Raw genomic sequence first — 25,569 nt, 5'->3', positions numbered from 1 at the left:
AATTAAGCCAATTGTCAAACCGGGTTGCGCGGAAAGCTACTGCGCGACCTAAAGATATACCGCGAACGCTGACGACCATTATGATTGTCTACAAGCTTCTCCCATCTTATTCTGTTAGGGGCAATGACTTTTATCTCCGACTAGCTCTTCCTTATCGCTTTTATTTCTTTGTTAACCATTCTTCTCTAGGTTATGGCATGTCTTCCTCTACTCCCTACATGGTCATGCGAGTTATATTCTGTGGAGCTTTTCTCAGAGTATGATCAATCTATCTCTTTTCGTCGACGGATTTCTGTATCGATTTCTTCTTGCTTGAATACGTGCAAGAGTTCTTCGTTTGTTAGCGTATTTGACCAGTATAGTCTCATTGCATTTGATTGTAGAAATGATCTTTTTCGTTGTCATCATCATTTGCCGCCTTCGTAGGTGAGTAATATTGAATGATTGTTACATTGTGATTTTTGATTCGAAAGCGATTATTTGGTCGGAGACTGAGCTCTAGTCTATTAGTCTTTTTTATTTCAGTGGTCATGGCAATTCCTACTCCATTGATATGAGCGGATGAATTGCCCGAGAATATCATATAGTAATTGTCTGGCATTATATAGTAATTGTCTGGCGTTGTTATATCGCCGCTGTCTTTCCACTGCACTTCGCTAAGGCCCAGGATCTCAATTTTATAGTGAGTCATTTTTTTGGCTAGTTGTGCCTGCGTCAATGTCCAAATGTTCCAGGTACCAATTCTATTCGTATACCTTTTCGATAGCCAAGGGTTGTTGTCAATGGATCCGTCCGATATCCGAGGCTCATATTTATTTCTCGAATCATGTTTGTTTCTTCGAATTTATGAATGATTGGTCCACAGAATTCTATTTGGTCGTCAGAGTTGTGCTGTCGGTCAGTCGAAGATGGGAATCGGTTTTTATTTTTATTTTATTTAGGTTGAGTTCTAGGTGGATTTGAACTTGGATTTTTAGCTTAGGAAGCTGGTATATTGTTACGTATGCCACGACCGCTACTGCATTTATTTAAAATAACTATTATTAAATAAATATTATTATTCATTAATATAACTATAGATATAGCTAAAATGGTGTCCATGTCGTCCCTCTTTATCACTTTTGCATCTAGCAGCGGAAGAGAACCACAAAAATGTGCACATTACCTATGCGAATAAAGATACAGTTAAAACACGTCCATAACCACTCTCAGACTTTTCTCTGGTTTCCTATATTACCGATAGATAGTCCTTGCGAACCCAACAGATAACCTGAATCAAATTTGACTTCACCTTAGACTTCACTTAACTTTTATACATTAATAAGACAAGATAAGGAAAAATATTGTTAACGAAATTATGTTTCACACAGGGAATAAGAGGATAATAATAATTTTTGAAGAGGTACAAATAAATAAGACCATGATGATGTCACTCAAAATTCTGTAAATAACAAAATAAATTTAAATTTGCAAAATAGTCAGTTTAGTAACAATAACAAGGACATAAAAAAGATTTTTTCGAAAATTCAAAATTGTAAATTTTCAAGATGACGATCCCCTGATAACAAACTAAAATAATAACGCTATTTGATAGCCCTATGTTAATTGTAAACTATCACGTTTAAATTTTCTTGATACGATCAATAGTTTTCGAAATAATTCCATTTGTTTATAATTTTACAACTTTTTCTCAGCAACTCTCCTTCTACTCCTCTCTCCTACTAATCACCTGTATTAGTAAATATCAATCCGACGCTCCGTTTTTGAGATATTTACAATCATTTATTGCAAAAGGCAATCAATCAATAAACTATATTATTATAAAATAAATTATAAACAATAAAATTTCATAACAATAACATTTTAATTGTTATAAATATTTAATGGTAAATTTTTATTAACAAATAACCATAGTAAATAATGTCAATTTACTCCCTCTTTCGACCTAATATAAAAATCTTGTGAAAAAACGAGAAATAAGGAAAGGAATAAGGAAAACTGCTCTTATGGAAGAACAGCATTAAGCGATGACGCCATCATCGACATGCACGAATAGACTCATACCTTGTTCTATGTGTGCTTAAAAAGATACCACCTGTAAAATGTAACACGCGTACCATCTATTACAATATAGTATATTTTACGGATATCCTATATTCGTGTCCGCCATAAATTATAAGATTTATGGAAACTTATGTAATCTTAGGGCCGCAGCACACACTTCTGCATAACGCATAAAAAAATGAACCAATCACTTTCCTCGTAATGGAAATGAAAGATTCTAATTGGTTTTTCTTATGCGTTATGCATTATGCAAAAATGTGTGTTGTGGCCCTTACGGATGCAGTAAGCATATAAGCACTCGGAAAACTAAATCCTACTAAATAAATATGTGAAATTAAAACGCAAGTTATTTAATGTAAGGATTTTATTAGAATTCAATAGAAACATTTATTCCTGATTTTAGGAAACTAAAACAAAATCCGTAATTTCAAGAATAAGGAAAATGTAACATTAATTCTTATACTCATTGTGTTCGTTAGACAATTTTAAGTATAATAATATACATTTATATAATATACATTTCTTTGTGTACTACAGAAAATTGCAGAACGTTAAACATACAGATATATATATATAAACATGCATGCACTGCTTTAAAAAATTTTAAATAATTTCTCTCTTAAAGATGGTATTTTTTGATATCAAATTACAGATTCTATTTTCTTTTGATATGTCGAACGAGCATGTAAACTTACAATTGGTTCCTAAAAAAATAATTCAGAGTCATGTTAGTTTATATCAGCGCTCGGAGTTGAACACTTCGATCCGATTTCGAAGGCGACGCCTACAGTTTGCCCACCACCGCTCGAGTTTCAGTGGCCGAGCCGCCGAACGGCTGTGCCTCAGGAGCATCGTCCTGTGAGAAACATGCTCGTACGCCTTTTGCCTCAAACTGTCACTTAGATATCTTTTTTGCTAAATTATTTTTATTTTTATAAATAAAATGTTGAATTTGCTATTATTTTCTATTATTAATATATTATATTGTAAGAATTAGACGACCGTAAGCGGTCATGAAAGAGATTCGGAATATAAACAGCTAACAGAGAAGAGTCGTCGTGGTCGTGCAGACTAAGTGTCAGATTAATAAACGAGAGATCCCGAGTTCAAATTCAGTTAGTCTCCGTTTATTTTTCCAAACCTAATAAATATCTTTCTATATATTAAATGGATGTTCTTTTTTCAAACATAATATGTTTCAAACATAATATCTCAAAAAATATAAAAAATATAGAAAAACATTTCAGATAAAAGATTTATAGCTTCGAGAAAGAAAGATGATTATCAATTTCATTGTAAATAGCGCCACTTTCGATTTTTTATGATTGCCATTCTTTTAAATAGAATCATATATTTTTTGTTATGTAATATGATTCCTCTAATTATTCTGGATATAAAAATATTGTACATATAATATTAAGACACAAATTAAAAAGTTACTAATTTACGAGATATTTTTTACTTATTTTTTCGTCGTATTTTGACATAAAACATAAAAGAAATCAATCATTTTTTGGTAAACGTATCTTAATATTTTGAAATATTATGACAGAATAATGAGATTATGGTGGTTGGGTACACCAATGTGGTTCGTATGTCCACCAATGAAAACGTTGTGCATCTGATGAGTCTCCGGCGCAACCAGTCCGCTGTCTGCTTCTCGAGTGTGCAAAGCGGAATGGGCGACAGGGAAAGGAAGGTTTGTCGTGCTGGTTCCCAGAAATAGGCGATTCTCACAAGTACATTTTATACATTTTTAATATAGAGAAAGACGTCGTGTACATCAGGGGCGCGGCGTGGGGGTCTGTGTCCCCCGTGTATACGAGGTGCCTCTGGTGGTGACCGGGTCGCGAGGTTCCTCCCGGTACCGCTGTGCGCATCTCTCGCGGGCACCGGCTCCGCCGTGGTGTCGTCCTGGCTCGGGTTGTCAGTGCGACTTCGACGGATGGCGAGGCCTCGGTCTGAGAAGCGGCGTGGAACGAAGGCTGCCGGTGGTCTCGGCGGGGCGTTCCCCGCGTCATGCTCCCCAGGTCCAGGGGTATGAGGCGCCACGGACTGCTAGTGGGCTCTGGTCGTAGTCCGGTAAAGCCTGGGACCGACGGGCAGCGATGTGCCGCGATCTGAGGCGAGAACCTCGCCCGTTGCGGGGTAGTTGGTTCGCTGCGTGCGTCCCTGCGGGCCGGAAAGTGAATGTTGCGGCCCGGCGTAGGCGGGCAGGTCCGCGGAGCTGCTGCGCTCGGACGCGGTGGCGTCCGTGATGTTGGGCCGGACGTGTGGCTATCCGCTGATGAGGAGGAAGTCGAGAGGGCGCCAAATAACTCGACTAATCGTTCTCGCTCCGAGGCCGTGGGGCGATGGTCGCTCCTCCGCGCTGGCAGCGCGGGCTCTGGTCGGCGCGGTGTCGCCGGTGTTCCGGGATGCGTCGGTGTCTGGCTGTCTCGTTGTCCTCCCAGCCGGGATGTCCGCTCTGTGCTGGTCCTGGCGGCGGAGGTAGGCCTCCCCGCGGTGATGGCGGCCAGCAGGCTTTCATTGGTGGCCATACGAACCACCACATTGGTGTACCCAACCACCATAATCTCATTATTCTGTCATAATATTTCAAAATATTAAGATACGTTTACCAAAAAATGATTGATTTATTTTATGTTTTATGTTAGGGCACGGACGGATGCGGCTGCGACGTGGTGGCGGAGTCTGGTCCTCGGCTGATGTTCTCCTGCGTCGTCTCCGCGGCGTGGCCTTCCTCTGGAGTCTGCGGCGGTGGCTCGTCCAGGTGCCTCTCGGCAGGGATGCCTAGAGTCCCGCTCAACGGCGTGAACGGCCGCTGAGGAGAGTTCGGCGAGAGGAGGCACGGCGTGGACGGCTGCGTCGGAGGGTAAGGAGTCCCTCTGAATGGCCACCGAGGGAGAGTACGACCTATGAGTGGTCGGTAACGCCAGCCGCAAAAAAGGCCGTGTAATTGACCGCAAGCGATCGGACCTCAGTGCTTCTTTAGCCGTGTACGGGCCTCAGAGCGCACTGAGGGGTAGTGCCGGTCGCTGGTGCTAGCCGCTCTTATATAGCGGCGATGTGGTTTTCCGCGCACGAGTTGATGATTGTTCGGTTGGCCATCTCGTGGCGAGCGCGTGTATCACCCTCGTGCGCGGGCGGGCCCTACTGCTTTCCGCGCACGAGCAGACGGTCGGACGGCTGGCCATCTCGTGGCGAGCGTGTGTCACTCCCGTGCGCGGGCCCACGGTGTCGGCGCGTGGCAGCGCGGCGGCGCGCGCCGGCGCGCTCGTTGCTGGGCCAGAGTGGCGGTGACCGCCACAAGATAAATCAATTGGTGTAAAGTTTACAATCTCGAAAGTGGCGCTATTTATAATGAAATTGATAATGTTATCGTCTTTCCTCTTCGAAGCTATAAAACTTTTATCTGAAATGTTTTTCCATATCTTTTATATTTTTTGAGATATTTGACATATTACGTTTGAAAAAAGAACACCCATAAATAAAGCACAATATAATATATTAATAATAGAAAATTCAACGTTTTATTTTATTTATAAAAATAAAAATAATTTAGCAAAGAAGATATCTAAGTGACAGTTTGAGGCTAAAGGCGTACAAGCATGTTTCTGGGTGACGCTCCTGAGGCACAGCCGTTCGGCGACTCGGCCGCTAAGACTCGAACGGTGATGGGGAAACTGTAAGCGTCACCCTCGAAATCGGACCGAAATGTTCAACTAATTCCGAGCGCTGGTTTATACAATACTTCCTTGCTGGAATGTTCGAGCCAATTCGTGGGTATATATGAACTCTAAGGAGCGTTCAGAGATGTCGTCAAATTTGGTGATTAAGAGAGTAGTCAAATTTGGTAATTAAAGAGTGCGCATTTCCGTAGCATCTCCGTATCGATAAATTTTTAAGGATTATATTTCTGTGCGAAATAGAGCAGTCAAAAATTAATGAGCAGATAGTGCGCATCTTCGTATGAATGAAGAAGAATTAAAAATAATAGAAAGAAATATAAAAATTCAAAAAGACATATACCAAGAATCGAAAATTATGCAAAAAACAAAGTTAAAAAAAATTTTAATTTTAAAATAAAAAAATTAAATTAATTAAATTAAATTTTAATCTTTTAATCTTTTAAATTCTTCACTTAAATTTAACAAAAACTTCTAAATCTTCGGATTAACAGACAATTCACTGTTAACTACTATTCGTGAAGCTCGCAAACATTAAGGCTGGTTGCACATAGAACATGGCAAAACGGCAACACGGTAGCCAATCATGATATAATTCATTACATATCAGAAAACAAGACGGTGATTGACTATCGCGTTGCCGCGTTGTCGCGTTTCCACTTTGCCGCGTTCTGTGTGCAACCAGCAGTAAGGATCATAGCACACAAAAAGAAAAGCAGTAAGCGAATCAGTCAATTATAGTGGAATTATAGTGGAGAACGTAACATATGGAGAACGTAAGGCAATAACAGTAAGTCAATAAGCAGTAGCAAATCCATGACGTTGTTTCCTTATTGCTTAAGTTTTCTTTGTGTGTTATAACCCTAACGCTATCAAACGCTACTAATGCACTTTCTCAGAAGCGATAGTATTGATAGCGTGAAGTTATAACGTAAACATGCTATCGATATGACGTCATGATAGTATTTGATAGCGCTATCAATTAGCTCTCCGAACAGTAATAATAAAGATTCTCTAATAAGAGTCGCGAAATAATGTCAAGGTTAGGTCGGTATCTTCATTTTTCAGCAAAAAATATCAGCAAAAATATGAAAAAATATCTCCAATATTCTTCACAGTTTCTGATTCATCGAAATCTGTTATCTGTTGCTATTCTGTGTTTCCTGTTTCCTGTATTTTTTCATTGTATCTCTTAATTTATAAGTTGCTAGAACATGTTTAAATACAGTCAGAAAAGTTATATTACATATTTTGATAGCAAAACAATGGCGATGCATAATATTTGAGAAATAAATAAAAGTTTGTTATCTATGAAATTTTTTTCTTTTCTTATTTAAAACACCATACTTTAGAAATTAAATTTTGCGCCACGTTACTTCCGGTTTTTTATTGAAAAATGGAAATGCCGATCTAACTTGGACGTTATTTGCGATTCTTATTAAAGGGTCTCTAAATAATAATGATCAAAAGTATCGATACGACTATCAATATGTATCGATATATTGCTAGCATCGATTCTCATTGATAAGTTTTCTCCCTATTGTTTGAGTATCGATATATAGGCCGATATTCATAATCATATTCATATTATTTTAAGCTCTTTTTAAGTAATGTCTTAAAGATCATTGCACATAAAAAAATTTTGGTCATAATTGTAAAGCCACAAGCAAATTGACCAAGGCTACGTTCCAACCAATATTCACTGCCAGAAAGTCTATAATATACATGACATGAACTATATATTTTCAGTACTGGCAATAAATATCGGAACGCAGCCCAAATCAAGTATTTTCACCATCAACATATAGAATTCTATATCGATGATTCTCACAATGTCATAATAATACTTGACTGTGATTGATCACCTCTCTTATGGACTTACGATTATGACTAAAACTTTTTCACGCGCAATGACCTTAATACGGCTCTGTGATTGATTTATGACATCTTAAGACTATACCACAGTATATACAGTAGCGCAACTCTCCCGATTTCAGCGTATGTCAAAATGAACTGCACATGTGCAAGCGAGGTACGTAACCAATTAGGACACGGATATTCCGTCTCACTTCTTCTCTATATTTTCTTCTTTTGTTAGCATGAGATGCCTATACAAGCTGTGGGTTCTTATTCCTCACTTATTTATCGAAAAGGATAGGATAAGATCTCGAACACCACATAGAATAGGGTTACTGACAAAATATATCTTTATTTCTTCCAGGTACGAAAAGAGGTGTATACGGCTCTCAAGGCTCGGCGACAATGATGGTTAAGCTTGACGGGATGTCTAAAGGCATGTGTCCACGATGCTAGAACTCGGTCCGAGAACTCGGATCGAGAGAAAATTACTAAAACTCAGATCGTGGACACACTGAACTTAGATGAAAAACTCAAATAGAAAGCTCGAATGAAAAAATGCACGTCCCATTTTTTCATAATAGTTATTAGCTTTCTGATAATCAAATACCTTACTATCAATCTTTTATACAAGCAAGACATTAATAATTTAGATCCATTGATTTACATGAAAAATAGGTTATAGATAAATCTTTGCCATTAGTGTGAAGAAAGAATAAAAATAAATTTAGTTAGACTAATTAATAACTAATCTTGAATATAATAAATTAATTACATTAAAAACCCATATTGATATTGAAATAAGAATTTTACATATATGTGTATTAATATATTGTTATTAAAAATTATATTTTAGATGAACATGGATAAAGATAATATAAAAACATTAATATTATTATATCAACAACATTCTTGTTTATATATTATAAAATCTGCAGATTAGTAATAGAAAAATCTATAGATTACTATAATCGAACGCAAAAAAGCATTAAAAATAATTAGCGAGCAATACAAAAATATAACGCAATAATCAATAACAACGGAAATTATAAAGAAAAAGATTAATAATTTATGATTTTAATATTTAAAACATTTAAATAAAATAAAACAATCTAAAATAAGTGGTGCATCTTCTAATGATATTGTTGCGTGGGTCGTTTCGGGGATCGATCAAGGAGTCGACGGGAAAGAGGCGCTCACCATTTTGTTCGACACTCAATAAACTTTATTAAAAAATTGATACAGGTTGTCCTTTTTAATTCGGATCGCGACAGACGTGACGGCAAGGCGGATCTCGACGAGTCCTCTCCTAATATCGGTCTCCCGTTTTTATCCTGTTCCAGGCGGCCGGTCCTTGCCGTGTCATCAAAATGTTCGTCAGCGTTCGCGATATATTTCTGGGTCGCGCGGCGGCTTTCGCGTAAGGGCCGCGCAACCCGGTTAGCAGTTGCTTCACATGGAGCGGTTACACAATAAATGCGCGATTAGCACGGTAACGTTGGTAATCGCTATCGCTTGATAAAATAATAATTCGTCGGGTAAAGTATCGCTTGCCGCAATCCGCTTTGTCAGCGATGGGCGTAATTACGTTCTCGACGCTCGCGACAATATATATAAGCCATTATGGTGGTTTTTTGAAGAAATCAGTTTTTTAAATCCTTATATCACACAAAGAAAAGGAGAATCTTCATTAATAGTGAGCAAATATAAATTGTTAAATATTTAAAAACATTTTAATGAAATATTTAATAGAATTTAATAATTTAATAAAGTTATATTCATTTATAGATCTCAAAAACTCAGACAGAAGATACATGTATTGTTAATGAAATATATGATGATGAGGACAACGATGATTTACAATTTCTAGATGTTCAAGATATTTAAAAAAAACAATAATAATGAAAATATTAAAAGTAATTAATATATTTTGATATATGTATGTTTTTACAATATTGCAAAATTAGTATAGTTACATATTTTTCCTTTTTTATAATTATAGGTAATATTTGTTTAAATGTACGATCATCGAATTCATCATGCAGTTCTTCCAATAGGTCACGTAGTCAAACACCAGTAAATAAAAAAAAAAAGATATGACAATTTTAATGATATTAAAAACAATTTTTGGAAAACTGCTATCAATATGATGACATCAATGGAAATTGACAAAAAGGTTCAAGATGGATTGAAGCACTGGATTTTATATTTAGAAAGCGAAATATTTATATTTAGAAAGCGAATTAAGAAATATAAAAATCCAAAGAATATAAAAAATTTACAAAGAAAAATTATTCAGTTAATCGATAATGCAGATACAGAGTAAAATGAGTTTTTTTCATATTTAATATTTTTTAATAATATATTTTTCTTATATTTCACATTTTTTCAAAATTTAAGGTATATAAAAAGCTCGAAGAACTTAAAAGCTCTACAAAAAAATTATTTAATTAGCCAATAATGCAAATGTAAAGAAGAATTCACATCTTGAAAGCAGAAACCAATCAAAACTTGCAGTGATAGTAAGCAATACGTGAAGCATTGAGTTCTGATTGGCTCTTGCTTTTCTGTTTTCTGTTAAAGAGTGAATTTTTCCTAAAAATATTCTTTTTCATATTTCATTTCTTTTAAAAATATATTTCATATCTTTTAAAGAATTAAGGAACGTAAAGAGTCCAAAGAATTTAAAAATACAAAGAAAAATTATTTAGTCAATTGATAGTACAAATATAGAACAAAAATACTTTTTATTTTATTAAATACTTTACATAATAATTCATAAAATTTTATTTTATATTGTGATATATTTTATTGTGATATATTTCATTGTGTAATATATATTTTTTTAACATAAGTTTATATTTTATAATATTAATCTAATAAAATAAATTTATATGACAATATTATTCTTTCTCATTCAAATAAACTCTATCAACCACTTACAAAATTAATTTTCAAATTATATACTTTTACAAATATGATTTCATTAATAATTAAATTGTTAATTATAGTTAAGTTTAAAAATAATTATCTGTAAAAATAATTATCTATTACTAATTATCTATTTAAATTTTCAGACTTTTTCATATGTCATATACCAAATTAAAAAAAAAATGATTGCTATTGCTTTGATAGCCAAAGATGTAGAAAAGAAACCAAAAGATGAAGAAACAAAAAATTAATTAAACATCGAAATCAATCAATTTGTACTCGAAAATCAATTTTTCGGAGATATTTTCAATTACAGGATGTACTTAACTGTTAGTTTAAAAAATTAATATATATTGTATTATACATACAAAGGTACAAACAGTAAATATATATGATTAAGTTTCTTTAAAAATTAAATAAAATATGAATAAAATAAAATAAAATAGATTAAAATAAGTTAAATTAAATCACATATTCCTGCCATTCAACATGACCGACGGTTAAAATACTCCTTAAAAATATTACGAATAGAGATAGCGTTTCTGCTAGGTCTTTATTATGCTAGACATTTATTATTTTTAAATTACGTAATTTTTCATCCATAGAAGTAATACAGTTTGGAACATTCCATATCTGAAAATAATTATCTGCTATCTTCTCCCATTCCACAGTTATATTTGGTGTCTGTAAACATTAATAAGAATATAAATATTAAATTACAAAAGTTTTACTTAAATATTATTAATAATCTATGTAATATATTTTAATAATTTTTATATATTTTTTGAAATATATTTCTTAATGTAGATTTTACCTGTAAATAATGTTTAGAATCTCATATAAAACACGGCAAGTTTCAAGAATAATACGAAATATTGTATAAGCTGGGATTCTTGTTGAATATTCTAGACTTCTATAACTTTCATCCGTAGCCAAAAATCTCAAAGTAAGTGATAACTGTTCTTTAGGACTTATACATTCCCTCATATTAGTATTTTAGTACGTTGTATGCTGTTATTATTTCCACAAGACGATCAAATAAATCATTTCGCATCCTAAAAAACCTTTCAAAACATATATTATCTTTTCTTCTTAATTCTACGTGTGCAAAGTTAAGTGTGCCTCGTAATTGAAAATTTCTTCGAAGAATCCATTTTCGAGTCCAAATTGATCGACGTCGTCGTCTTTGATGTTTAATTAATTCTTCTGTTTTTTTATTTTCTACAGCTTCGGCTATTAAAGCAATAACGATCAATTTTTTTAATTTACACATTATATGAAAAAAATCTGAAAATTTAAACAACTAATTAGTAATTACTTTTAAACTCATTTTTACAAAAAGAAATGGATATAAATTAATAATTTAATAAATTAAAAAAATATATTTATTTACATAAATAATATAAATATACACAATTAAACCTTTCAAGTTCAATACTTTAATATTGGCATGCCTAATTATAGTTAATTTCATAAATTGAAATATATTGCCATCTGTAGTTATCCGAATCAAATGAATTAGTAATAAAAACTGGGTGACACCCGTTTGACCACGTCCCGATTGACCACTAGCCACTCATAAGCGTCTAGAATTTTTCCACTGTTCAAGCGCTGTAAGCTCCATAAAAACTCGATCCGAGTTTTCGGACCGAGTTCTAACATCGTGGACACAGTCCTTAACAACATGGAAGAAATAAGTATAGAATGGAAACTCTAGTGGTTTAAGTTATCAGATAGTGCGCGCGTCATGACCGTGCCATGGATTGTAAAAGTTGCATGTGTGCGTATGCTGTGTGTGTGTGTGTGTGTGTGTGTGTGTGTGTGTGTGTGTGTGTGTGTGTGTGTACACGATTCCCCCTTGAGTGTCTATGCATAAGCGCGAATTATTTATATTACGAATTATTTATATTCTTTGTACTAGTGGATGCAAAGTGTATTTTTTTGGTATCACAGGTTTTTTTTGGCATATTTGTCCCAGCTGCGTTCTCCGTTGGTTCCTGCTGAAGTTACTGGAGTAGCTGATTGTTATTTACTTGCTCTAGGGAGGCTCCTATGGCAGTGCTGAAGCGTTCGTAGAGAAGAATAATATTGCTTTTTCCATAGAATGTGCTAGCATGTTGTAAAGTGTGCCAGTTCGGTTCTGCAGGTTTCGAAGGCGTTTATGGATCTTGACTAAGACATCAGTCTCTTGTCGTTTCTTCGGCTGTCCTTCAATAGTTCATTGAGTGGCATTTGATTTGCTGCAGCTTGTTTCAAGTGACGGCGGTAATAATTTAACATGCCTAAGAATCTACGGAGTTGGATTAATGTTTCAGGTCGTGGGAAATCTAATATGGCTTTTACCTTGTCTGCTAGTGGTTTGATACCGCTGGTTACTTCATGTCCCAGGAATTCTATCTTAGGTTGTCCGAATTTGCATTTGGCCGGGTTGATAGTTGCCGGTGACTTGCAAGTATTGAAAAACTTGGTGAAAAACGCAGATCTTTTTTGTGTTGTTCTTCATTCGTTGAAGCGATTAGCACGTCGTCCACATAACAAAAACAAAGCCTTGTAGAATGTGATTCATCAGGCGCTGGAAAGTTTGCTCCGCATTTCGTAGACCATGCCGAAAGGCATGGTTACAAATTCGAAAGCTGGGTGGTTACCGGGCGATCTTTGATATATCTTCTTCATATATGGGCACCTGATAGTATGCTTTGACTAGGTCCAGTGTGCTATATGTTTTCCAAATATATGTGTGAATATATGTTTTCCATAGAGGATGTTCGTGAAATCATGTATGTACAGAAGTGGGTCTGGTCGTCACCGAGTGATTAGGCCTCTATAATCCCCATATGGTCTCCACATGTCCGATTGTTTCTTTGATGCAAGGTGCTGCTCATGGGCTGTTGGACAGACGGTAGATTCCGAGTTCTATCAGATGCGCGAATTCCGCTTTCGCGACTTTCAATTTTTCTGGAAATAAGCGGCGAGGTCCGCTGGCGACGGATGGTCTTTTGGTCTCTATGAAATGGTATACCTCGTGTGCCCTTTATGCGGGTGACCTTGGTTCTTGGGGAAATTTCGTCAACATTTGATGATATGTTGAAGACAAGTCGAGAGTCTTAACGGCGACGTAGCTCACTCGACATCGAAATTCTGTAACGTTCAGTTGCGTGACTTTATCTATTAAGCGCTCAAGCCTTGAATATCGACGACTAGACCGTAATTTTTCAATAGGTTCGCTCCTAACCGGACGGTATACGTCGGCGATTGTGAAGTGCCACGTGATAAGTCTGCGTAAGCCTACATCGAGGGTGAGAAACCTCTGCCCATAGGTTTTTACTTGCGACCCGTTTACGGCATACAATGTGAGTGATGCAGCTGCGATTGTTCCTTTGATTCCTGTTGCTGGTAAGAGAGATATATCTGCACTTGTATCAATTAGAAATATTAGTCCGGAGCGTCTATCGATTATATGGAGCCGGTGTGATATTTCGGGATTGTCGTTGCTGGCTCTTTCTAACGGCGATCCGTTTCGTTTCCCTGCGCGAGCGGGCTGTGTGCGTTGCATAGGAGAGTACATTTGCGTGCTTGTCTTCCGAATTTCTTATGATAGTAGCACTGACCTGATTTTCCTGTGTCGTCATCTCTATTTGAACTCCGCGCGCGAATTTTGCTGCGGTTACATGAGCCATCTCGATTGGTTGGTCAGGTTTCGATCTTTGCCGATAATACAGCCATCTGTTTTGCCAATTGTTGTACGATTCTTGTTGTGTCGGTAAGGTAGACTGTACTGCGTGGACGTTCATGGGCACCGGATGATCCATCAATTTATCGGCGCACTCTGTCAATTTGTCCAAACTCGCATTGTCAAAAATTAACAGCATTTCGTGAATACGGACTGGAATTCGTTAGAGCCAGAGAGTTCGGAGGAGACCCTCGGTTGCATTCTCCCCCGCCAATGCCTTCATCTCGCGTAGCGATAATTGCGATCTTTTGTACCCGAGTTCTTTGTCCATCAGCAGCGTTCTGATTTGTTTTTCCTGAGAATCTGTAAATCTTTTGATTAGGATTTCCTTGAATCGTCTATACTTATCTATTTTTGAGGGATTTTCCAGGATGTCGATAATTATTGTGGCCTTGTCAAGGTGTCGGATGACGGCGCTATATTTGACATCATCCGATCTGACTCGGAATGAACTTCAGATTCTAATTGTACAAACCAAAGTTTAGGGCGGTTTTTCCAGAACGTAGGCAGCCGGACGTTCCGGAATTCTGCACCGAATTCTTCATGGCGGGGCATCGTCGGCGGCGGTGAGTCGAGAGCTATGCATTGGCGTGATCGCGCCCTCAAAGATTGTCTGTATATCTTCCTCCATCCCTGGGGGCGGTGTAACGGACATTTTTGATAATTATGCTCACTCTTTATTAACGTTCTCTTGTGCGGAATGTTTACTTCGCGGAATGTTCACTTCGCGGAATATTCACCTTATGATACTCTTGTTTTAAGATTAACGTTTTCTCGCGCGGGACATTCGCTTCGCGGTGTGGTCGTTTCGCGGGAATAATGGCGACTATGCTGACGGAATCACGCCGGCACGTGTTCGCAATTTTTTGTTCACGTCGAGGTCACCAGTTATGTGGGTCCTTATTCTTCACTTATTTATCGAAAAGGGTAGAATAGGATCTCGAACACCACATAGAATAAGGTTACTGATTCAAAAATATATCTTTATTTCTTCCAAGTATGAAAAGAGGTGTACACGGTTCTCGAGGCTCGGCGACAGTGGTGGTTAAGCTTGTGGCACCCTTGCCACCTACTTCCGCTGCGCCACCTGGCGTGCCCGCCGCCGAGCGTCACCGAGGAACCAGACGATCATATCACGACCAGTGTGGTAACTTCTTCTCCATCAGCTACATCGTGTTGAGTGACCATTACGCGGTTCCTCGTATCTGCCATCGGACGCACAGCCACACGTCTAGCGCAGGGAGAGAGAGTGCCAGGTATCATCCCAGTCGTCCGTGTCGTGCGAGTGTGTGACCGCGCCCTGCGTAGTGTCGGATGTCACGTACGTGTCAGGTTCTGTGCTGTGTCGCGATCGTGCGACCATGTGCGATGTTCCGCCTGTTGCGTCGGATGCTCGCCGCCCCTCTCGCTCTCCGTGCGCCTCCACCTCTCTCGCCTGTGCGCGAAACGCTGGTGCGCCCGTTCCTGCGACCTGCGTGCAACGGTTCGAGAGAACTGTTTGCGATTTTACCTGCAGCCGAAAAAATTTTCAAAAGATTACCAGTAAGTGATACATTTTTATCAAAATTACACATTCTTTTACCACATACAGCTTTATTAAGTACTGATAGGAAAACATCATTCCATGATCTTTCTTTTATTGCTGCAAGAATGGATAGTTTTGACGAAAACGATTTAAAGAAAGAATGGTTTGCCTTAAATTCAGATTTTTCAGTAACAAAAAAACAAGATTTGTTAAAATTAAATTTTGATAATATGTGGAAGGAGATTTTACAAAGACAATATTTAAATAATGAAACTAAATATCCCAATTTAAGATCCCTCTTGAATTCTATTAGAGCACTCCCAAATTTAAATGCAGCTCCGGAAAGAATATTTTCCCTCTTAACAGATGTTAAAACAAAAAAACGAAACAGATTATCATCGACTATTGTAAATGTCGTTTGTGTATTGAAGTCAACATTAAAAGCAAGAAACGAAACTGTTTTAAACATGAAGCTCGATAAAAAGCATTTATCTTTTATGTCGACAGATAAATTATATGTTATTTCTTCGGTAAAGCAAAAAAAAATTTTTAGCTACATGCTGCAGACGATATTGCTGGTCCATCTTCGCCTAATATGCAACAATAATATGCAAAAAGGATAATTGCTTGTGTTTCATCAAATGCATTAAAGCATTAAGTTAAATAAATAATAATAATAGTAAATAATAATAATAGCAATAAGTTTAAATAAATAATATACAATATCTATAAAGAACATCGCATCTGCACAAAACTTTATCTTGTTTTAATGTACACATATTACACTTGTTACAAAGATAAATGTGTAAAAAATATAATAAAAAATAAAATTAAAAAATATAAAAAATACAAAAAATACAAAAAATACAAAAAAGTACAAAAAATACAAAAATACAAAAAATATAATAAAATTTTTTATTTTTCTAATTTTTCTATCTTCTATTATATCCATTCTTTATTATTTTCTAATTACAGATATAACTCTTTCTAATAACAGATATAATTTCCATTTTTTTTTAATATAATGAACATTGTATGTCAATGTTATTGATATAATGCTTACAATTGTAAGCGCTAAAGCGAACGTAGCCTATATCGTAAAGTGATCGTTTCGATGATCAGAAGTCAGAATCGCCGGAGCAGGCTAGTTGTGAGAATAAAAAGCGAAAGAATCAGGACTAGATTTGCTAGCCTCGTCTATTACCCGACGCCGGCCGAACTTTTGAACTCTCACTGACATGCTTTCTCCTTGTGTGTAGCATCCCTACTCCCTGACTCTCTCGTGACTCTCGTCTTGAAATTAGCATCACTGCCCTGAAGGCGGCCCTGATGTGCAACCCGGACATATCATGGCCACAGCTATTACCGACTGTCCTGCTGGACCTGCGCACTTTCGTCAAAGAGGATCTCCAGGCTTCCCCGGCTAAGCTACTCTTCGGCACGTCTCTCCGCATTCCGAGTGAGTTTTTCGTCACCCAAGATCTCCCAGCTGATCCGCAGGAATTTCTTCCAGCACTCAGGGACCACATCAGGTCAATCAGGCCCACCACACCAGGCCACTTCGTCCTCCAGAACTTAGCCACGTGAATCCACGTGTTCAAACGGGTGGACTCGGTGAAGAGGTCTCTGGAACCGCCCTATCCCGGCCCACACCAGGTTGTCCGGACAAGATTTTTGTCATCCTTGTCAATGAGATGGAGAAGACGGCCGACTGTCTCAAGCCAGCTTATCTGCCATTTACTTCAGAGTCAGCGCATCTTCAGCAGCCAGTGCCTCAACGGCCAGCATCTAAAGCTCCTACCAAGAGGGTTCATTTTTCGTGTCCTTCGCCACCGGCGAAGATCACTAAGAGGGGCTGTGGCGCCCTTGCCACCTACTTCCGCTGCATCACCTGGCGCGCCCGCCGCTGAGCGCCACCGTCCACCGAGAAAGCAAACAATCATACCATGACCAGTGTGGTAATTTCCCCGTTAGTCACATCGTGTTGAGCGGCCATTACGCGGTTCCTCGTGCCTGCCATCGGATGCACAGACAGCCACACGTCTAGCGCAGGGAGAGAAGAGAGAGTTCCAGGTATCATCCCGGTCGTCTGTGCAAGTGTGTAACTGCGCCCTGCGTAGTGTCGGGTGTCGCGTACGTGTCAGTTCTGTGCTGTGTCGCGATCGTGTCTGTGTCATGACACAGACCACGTGCGGCGTTCCGCTTATCGCGCCGGGTATCCACCCCTCTCGCTCTCCGTACGCCTCCACCTCTCTCGCCTGCGCGCGAAACGCTTGCGAGTGCGCCCGTTCCTTCTCTCTCGCTCGCGTATGACCGCTAGTTCTCATTCTCTTTTTCACTCACGTATGTGTTGCTTTTCTTTCTCGCTCGCGAGCGTGTGTCTTATCCGCGATCTGCGTGCGTCTCATCCGCGTCCGTCTCTGTTCTGTTCCGTCCCGTCTTATTCTGCGTTTTATCCGCGTTCTGTGCAATCGTCAAAGTTCCACGTCTCGTTCTCTGCGTTTCTCTTTCGCATGCGCTCTGTTTACCCGCGTCCGCGTGGCGTTTCATTCTGGTCTGCGTTGCGTTTCATGCTCTTTTTTCATGCTCATTGCGTTTCATTGCGTCTTTTCAGTCTTTAATCAGCGTTAGGCGTGCGGCAGTCGCCCGCGATCTCCTGCGATTCGCGAGCGTTCCGGCTACGCAGCGTGCGTTCTCCGGCGATCCGCCACCTCTTTCGCGAGCGATCTTTTTCAGCGTTTCTTTTTTCTGTTTCTCTTTGTTTCAGCGTTTTCTAATCTCGAACGTTCCTTTGTGTCCGCGATGCCCTTGCTGGCATTATACGTACCGCAAAATAAATATTTTGTCACGCGCATTCTTCCTGTTCGCGATGCCCTTGTTGGCATTGTATCGTTTCGATTTTCTTTGTCCTGTGATATTAGCTGTAAGCCGTGTAAATATCGCGTTCGCGTTTTTGTTTGTCAAATAATCGACTATTCTAGAAATTATTATCCGTTGTCTGTTGAAATAAACGAGATTGATTCAGAACTTCGCGAGACGTTGCTGACAACGGTCGAACTTCAAATCGTGGTGGTATTACTTAGTTGTCTTGCAACCTTCCTGCTTCTCTGATTTTTCAGGGATCAGCCTAAATCAGACCGGCAACGCATTATCCACTACAAGCTGGCGAGAGTTTAAGAACATGGAAGAGATAAGTATAGAGTGGAAACTCTAGTGGATTGATCAGATGATGCGCACGTCGCGCGTGCCATGAATTGTTAAAGTTACATGTGTGCATATGTGGGTGTGTGTGTGTGTGGGTGTGGGTGTGTGTGTGTGTGTGTGTGTGTGTGTGTGTGTGTGTGTGTGTGTGTGTGTGTGTGTGTGTGTGTGTGTGTTTGTGTATCCCTACAAAGCATTTAACGTTCAGAAAGTGACGGAGACATACATCTCGTACGAAAATAAAGTGAGAAAGTGATTAGTGCTCAGTAATTAACATTCAGTAAATAGTGATAAATAAATATAAAATATTAATTTATAAATATTAGAAGTTAAGGCATCCTGTTTTATTTAACACTGCATCTGCATTTAAATTACATGTTTATTGTATTATTGTATCTTTTAATATAACATACTTTTAATTATATTTATTAATATTTGTCAATATTTGTTTCTTTACTTTCTAAATATATATTGCTTTGTATAAATCTATACTATGAATTTTTTATTTCTATTTATTATTTATTCATTTCATTCATTCATTATATTTACATCCCAGATAGCAAAACGTGTCAAAAGCACAAATTGCGAAATTATGGTACATGTTATGCCGGCAAAAATCGAGCAGCAATCCAGCATGGGCTGCTGTAACAGATATTGCCAGCAAAAATGCAGCACATATCGAACAAGCTTTGTATCATGCTGCAAAAATGCAGGAAAAATTAAACAAAGCTTGTCGTCATAAATACATCAGAATTCAAGCATTTTGTGTTACCATAATATTCAACAGAAAATACTCCAAAATTTAGCAATAATATGCCGTTAAGACATGTTGCAAAAATATAGTAAACATCTGATATATTTATATTTATATTTATTCTTTCACACTATGACAGCAGAAATGCGGCAAGAATGCAACACAATCTGTAATATCAGATATTGACAGCAGAAACGCAACAGAAACAGAGTATAGTGTGCCATCACATCGTGACGGCAAAATTTCTACAGATATAAAGCACGATCTGCCTTGTCAGCTGTTATAGACAAAAAAATAATAAAAATCATAAACATAATATGCTGTCACGTCGTAGCGACAAAATTGTAACAGAAATTTAATAGGGCTTGCTGGCATAATCTGCTAACAAATCGGTAATAGAAATCGTACATTCTACATCTGTTGCTAAACACAATAATTAGAAAACTACCGCTAGATCGCGTCCGTTTCTCGTATGCAAAATTTATCAAACTTTCTGTATAAGCGAAATCAATCAAAATTTAAACATGCATTTATTATTTACGTATTTTTATGTATGCGCTTGATGCAAGATGTAATTGTAACATTGTTATTACTAACAAGATAATGTATTAATAAAATATAGTACCTGAGAAATAGTACATTATATAAAATGTATAATGATACATTGTACAATGATAAATTATTTAATACGTCATATAAAAATAAAAAAATTAAAGTACAACTTATATTTATAAAAAGCTTTTTATACCTTATTTGTGCTGTGAATAAAAAATATATTCATTTTATCATTAGTAAAATAATTAAAAATTATTCTTCTAATAATAAGAGATAAAAAAAATAATAGAAACAAAAGCGTTCTGATCGTTCATCGATTGATTTCACAGTCTCGATTGATCAACATCGCGCGCCATTCGATCAACAAATTAAAGAATTTGCTTTTCGCAATGATCTTGCGCGATGCGTCTCTGCGGTCTTTCGAAAGATTGATCACGGCTTTTGCGATCACGCACTTCTGCCGTCTTTCGAAAGACTCTTTTCGAAATTCACGCGGACAACTTTTGTTAGTTGTAGATCTGGCTACAACATCCTCTCCCCCCTTAGTAAAAGAAAACGGAAGTACGAAGTTTTCGCTTTACAAATATTTTTCCCGATACAATTTTTGTTATAATCGTTTATTTAAAATCGTGTATTTTCGCTTTTTCTAACGGCGCGATTTATAGTACGTAATTCGCTATTTCTACTTAGCTTTATTAATATTTGTTTAGTAGTGTTTTATTGCTCTTTCTTTTTTATTGCAACTATTATCGCTATCACAACGATAATTATTATTAACGTAGTGCTACTTATCGATATAAGGTATACAAAGTGCTTTTGTAGAAAGGGCGATATTTCCTTAGTGTTTATTTCGTCGTTTATTTTGTTTAATTTTTTTGTTAGTTCTGTCAGGTCTGTCGCATCTTGTACAACCTTTAATTTAATTTTTTCTGCTTTGTTTGTATTGGGAGTCTTGCTCAGTATTATAATATTATAATTTGGTAGATAAGTTTTTATTTCTTTCCCGTGTTTCACAATTTTCGATTTTATTATCGCGCTGTGACTATTCTACAATCATTTGATAGTGTTATTTTTCCCATATTTATGATAATTCTACGCGTTTCTCTGTTATTTTTACATGAAATCGTAATAGTTTGTTTCGCTGATGTGGAATATAATCAAGAGTATGAATTACTTAAGATTATTCATATATTGTTATATATTTAATTTTATAATTTTTATAACAGTTATCGGTTTCTATATATATATATATATATATATATATATATATATTGTATCTATTTCGCATAATAGATCGATCTTAACATTATTAATCGAGAAACTTTGCTTGCACAAATAATTTGAATTTATTTCTTTACATTGTTTTAGCTTTTCTTGAGTCAGTCTTGCGTGTGTCTGTCGGTGTTTAGAGCTATCAATGAGTTGTTGATTTCTATTAATGCAGACATGTTTTCTTGTGTGGTACTGATAGCGATATTATGTTTAGTATTTCGTATATTGGAAGTGAAATTAGTAGGAAATATAGGATTGTGTGTCTGTTTTGTCGTAGTGTGTTTATCGTCGTTACTTTCTCTTATAGTCCAATCTTCTTCCCTTATTAAATGGAAATATAATATATAAATATAATCCTTGAGGTATTTGTGTTGTTGCTTCTTTAAGATTTTCTACTATTTTTTTCTAGTGGTATTAGTCGCGGATGTAATATTCCATTCTTTATTGCAATTAGATATTCTAATGTATCTTCCGCATGCTGTGTCAATTCATCGAGGACTGCATTTGTAATTATAAATGTTCCTTGATATTTTTGTGACTTATTTCCGTTGTTGTTGTAGTTTCTAATTTTTTGATTGCATAAGATTTGTTTTCGTTGTTTTGGATTATTTTTTCTTGATTGTTTATATGTGCTATCGTCGCGTTTATAATTTTGATTTGATTTTTTATTATGTGCTCTGTCGTTTGCTGTTTGTTATGTAAAATATTTAATTGTTCGTTGATTAGTTTTCTGTCGTCATTGTCCATTGTTCTGAATAATGTCTTGGCAACGGTTCCTATTCCGTCGATCAGTCCTCATCCTCATTTTGTTTTCGTCTCTTGCATTTTATACAGAGAATTTATTCTTTTTATTAAATGTTTTAGTCGCTGGTAATGATTTTCAATTATATTATTATAGTTGTAACACGACCCTTTGTAAATTCTAACATGGTACGTACGTTTTGCGTCTTAAGAATGTATTCTTCTATTTGCTCTGCTCGTTTTTCAATTGGTGAAATATCTATTCTTATAACTATTTTCCAAAATGATTCGATTACATTTAGTTTTCCTATCTCCTCAAAGTATACTCCGAGGTGATTTAAAATTCCTTATTTCAAACGATAGTTTCTCTTCTTTCTCCATAGCTCCATACATTTATTCTGTAATGTTAAAAAAAATAAAATTTCTTTTTATTTCCTGAAAGAGAAGGGAGAGAGAGAGAGAGAGAAAAAATTTTTTTATTGCTGTCTGAGCTAGCGCGTATATCTTTCAGCTTCTCATATGATTATTCATTTTTCGCTTTCTTATTTTTTTTAGACTTTTGATGTCTTCTTTAATTTATCACTTGCTTACTTGTTTTTTTTTATTATATTAGTTGTTTCCTGTGAGCTTTGTGACTATTTCATTTGTCGCAATGAAACTTGCGACTGCATTTTGTCAGTCGCTGCAACATCTTTTTTGTCTCAACATAGGCTCGCGAGAATCGCTCTGGGCGCGACGTGTCGTCGGAAGTGTCATTCGATGACAACGTGCTTTCCTTTGTGATTCCCGAAGTGGATGATGCCGAGTTGGACGAATTCTTGAATGATCCAGTCACTCAAGCGTATTTTCGCCACATTCGCGAATGGATGTGAATCATCAACAATTTTTACAATAATGGAGTCTTCCAAGTTGATGAGAATTCCATTTGGTATATTCGTAATGATCCGGATGCTCAACCCGTGGACGCTTGAACTTTTCGAGTTGTTGTGTAGTATGCCTAGGAGATTTTAGATAATGGTAAAGATAATATGGATGATCCGGCGGCCAATCTTGAGAGAGTGAGAGGACGTTGACCTGGAACATAATTCGGGACAGGTTATGACCTGTTTTTAGTTTAAGCTTTAGTGTAGTGCTTAGTTTTAGTGACCATTTGTAGTGATTAGTTTTTTTGGAGTATTTCTATGAGCGCTTTTTCAGAGTTTTTTTTTTGGTGAATCTTTCTTGTTTTTTATTTTTATTTTTATTAGATTTTGCTAAATGTTTTTTAATCAAATTGCACGCATGATTTATTTTGTAATATTTAAATAAAATTTCTTATTTCGTAGGACGAGTTTTTTTCCCGAAGATAGACGTTTCTTTTTTATCAAATTCTTTGGGATAATGTTACTTTATTCTTGTTATGCTTTCTTAACTAAAGAGCGTTTCCTGTCGATCTGTTGCGTTTGCTTTTTCTCACCGTGCTTATCCTTCTTCCCTTATTCTTTTTTCTCTAATTTCGCGGTGTCTTCTTTTTGATAACCGCTTTCCGTTTGCTTTCTACGTTATATTGTAACAGTGTATCTTTCTCGCGGATTAACTCCTCGATGTCAGGATTCGGGAGAAGGGGGAGATCCGAGCTTACGAACAACATAGCAATTAACCAAAATAATTTATTGAGTGACTAAGCATATATGCAGAGAGTAAGTGTGTGAATAAGTGTGTGTGTGTGTGTGTGTGTGTGTGTGTGTGTGTGTGTGTGTGTGTGTGTGTGTGTGTGTGTGTTTAGTTTTTAATCGCTTATCTTTAAGTTTATCTTATTATTTTTACTGTTTGTATGTAACTTGTGTTGTGGACCGTTTTTTGGATTCTTATGATTGCTCTTCGTACTGGTGAATTTCAACATTTTTCTTTTATTATTTATTTTATATTTTTACTTTTTTTTTTAGTTTTCCACGAACGTTTTTAGTCAGTTCGCGTGTTTATTGTGCGGCGGCTCATTTTTATTTTATAGTTGACATCGTTTATTTTTTTCTAGTATTACGTAGGGTCTTATCCATATTGCGTCTAGTTTTTTCGTCCTCTGCGTACCGTTTCATCATGTAGCAGTCTTTGTCTTTTTAGCGTAGCGTTCCTTTGCCTTTTGTTTTTTTTTAACGCTTTCTTTTGCTATTTTATTCGCGGCTCGTATCCTTTCGCGGAGCTCTTGCGCATAATCATCGTATGTATACGAAGATTTGGATAAACTAGTTAGAGCCGTAGGTAGCGGTGCTTGATGCCCATAGACTAGTTCAAACGACGTGAAACCCGTGGCGGTATGCGGGGTTATGTTATAGACAAATATCGCGTACGAGATCCACTCGTCCCAATCCGTCTGATTCTCATTAATATAATATCGTAGATATTCTGTTAAGGTCCGGTGTGATCTTTTGAAAACTCCGTTTGTCTCTGGGCGGTAGGCTGTCGTTTGTAATTTTTGGATTTTTAACAATTTACATATGATTTTAAATAATTTGCTAGTGAAATTTGTTCCTTGGTCGGTTAGGATTTTATTTGGGATTCCATATTCTAATATGATTTTTTTCACAAATTCCTTAGCCATTGTTGCCGCCTCTTGATTTTGTACCGGTATTCTTTTGTTGAATTTTGTTAGGCTATCTTGAAATATAAGCACGTATTTATTCTACTATATCTAATGCGCATTTCTTGAAAAGTTGGCGTGTCGGTTAGGAATAATGGTGCTTTGACGTGTTTTTGTAATTTATTTTTTTGGCAGTGTTCATATTTCGCTATGTATTGTTCTATATTCTTTTTTAATCCTGGCCAATCGTTATGTGATTTGATGCGATTTAATGTTCTTTCGACACCCTGATGTCCTCCTATCGGAGCGTCGTGATATTCATATAAAATTTGTTTTTTTTCTTCATCTCTATAAGTTTTTTTCGGACTCGGCATTATTTTCTATGTTGCGATATTTCGATTTAGAGCGTCGGCATTCGTTTTTTCCGGTTTATGGATTATCTCGTATTTGTACTCCTCGAGTTTTAATCTCCAGCGGATTAATCTCGAGCCAGGATCCGTAACGTTAAATAATCATATTAGTCTGTTGAGTATTGGTTGAGTATTAGGTTTGTAGTCTATAATAATTTTAAATTTGATTCTATATAGATATAGTTTAAAATGTTTGACTAGACAATCGCTAATAATTTTTTTTCTGTTGTGTTATAATTTTGTTCTGCTTGTGATAGTACGCGGCTGGCGTACGCGACGTAGT

General features: G+C 36.7%; 1 protein-coding gene and 2 long non-coding RNA genes across 3 annotated transcripts in view; 2 read left to right on the top strand and 1 right to left on the bottom strand.

Annotated features, from left to right (window-relative positions):
• LOC148934575 (uncharacterized) overlaps window positions 1-10,509 on the top strand; it is a 33,799-nt gene extending 23,290 nt beyond the window's left edge. The window contains exon 3 of the mRNA XM_089084486.1: window positions 7,975-10,509. Coding sequence (XP_088940612.1) covers window positions 7,975-8,066 — 92 coding nt within the window. The 3' untranslated portion in view covers window positions 8,067-10,509. The remainder of the gene's footprint in view (window positions 1-7,974) is intronic.
• Window positions 10,510-11,903: 1,394 nt separating this feature from the next.
• Window positions 11,904-15,513, bottom strand: LOC148934574 (uncharacterized). The gene is made up of 2 exons (XR_016141236.1): window positions 12,885-15,513; window positions 11,904-12,831 (listed from the first exon to the last, which is right to left on the bottom strand). It is a non-coding gene; the product is annotated as an uncharacterized LOC148934574 (long non-coding RNA).
• A 1,131-nt stretch (window positions 15,514-16,644) lies between these two features.
• Window positions 16,645-20,481, top strand: LOC148934573 (uncharacterized). The gene is made up of 2 exons (XR_016141235.1): window positions 16,645-17,255; window positions 17,310-20,481. It is a non-coding gene; the product is annotated as an uncharacterized LOC148934573 (long non-coding RNA).
• The last annotated feature ends 5,088 nt before the right edge of the window (window positions 20,482-25,569 follow it).

Source organism: Pogonomyrmex barbatus, unplaced genomic scaffold, assembly GCF_055798465.1.
Source record: "Pogonomyrmex barbatus isolate J1 unplaced genomic scaffold, ASM5579846v1 scaffold9, whole genome shotgun sequence".
NCBI lineage: Eukaryota > Metazoa > Arthropoda > Insecta > Hymenoptera > Formicidae > Pogonomyrmex > Pogonomyrmex barbatus.
This window is presented reverse-complemented; position numbering and strand designations above follow the sequence as displayed.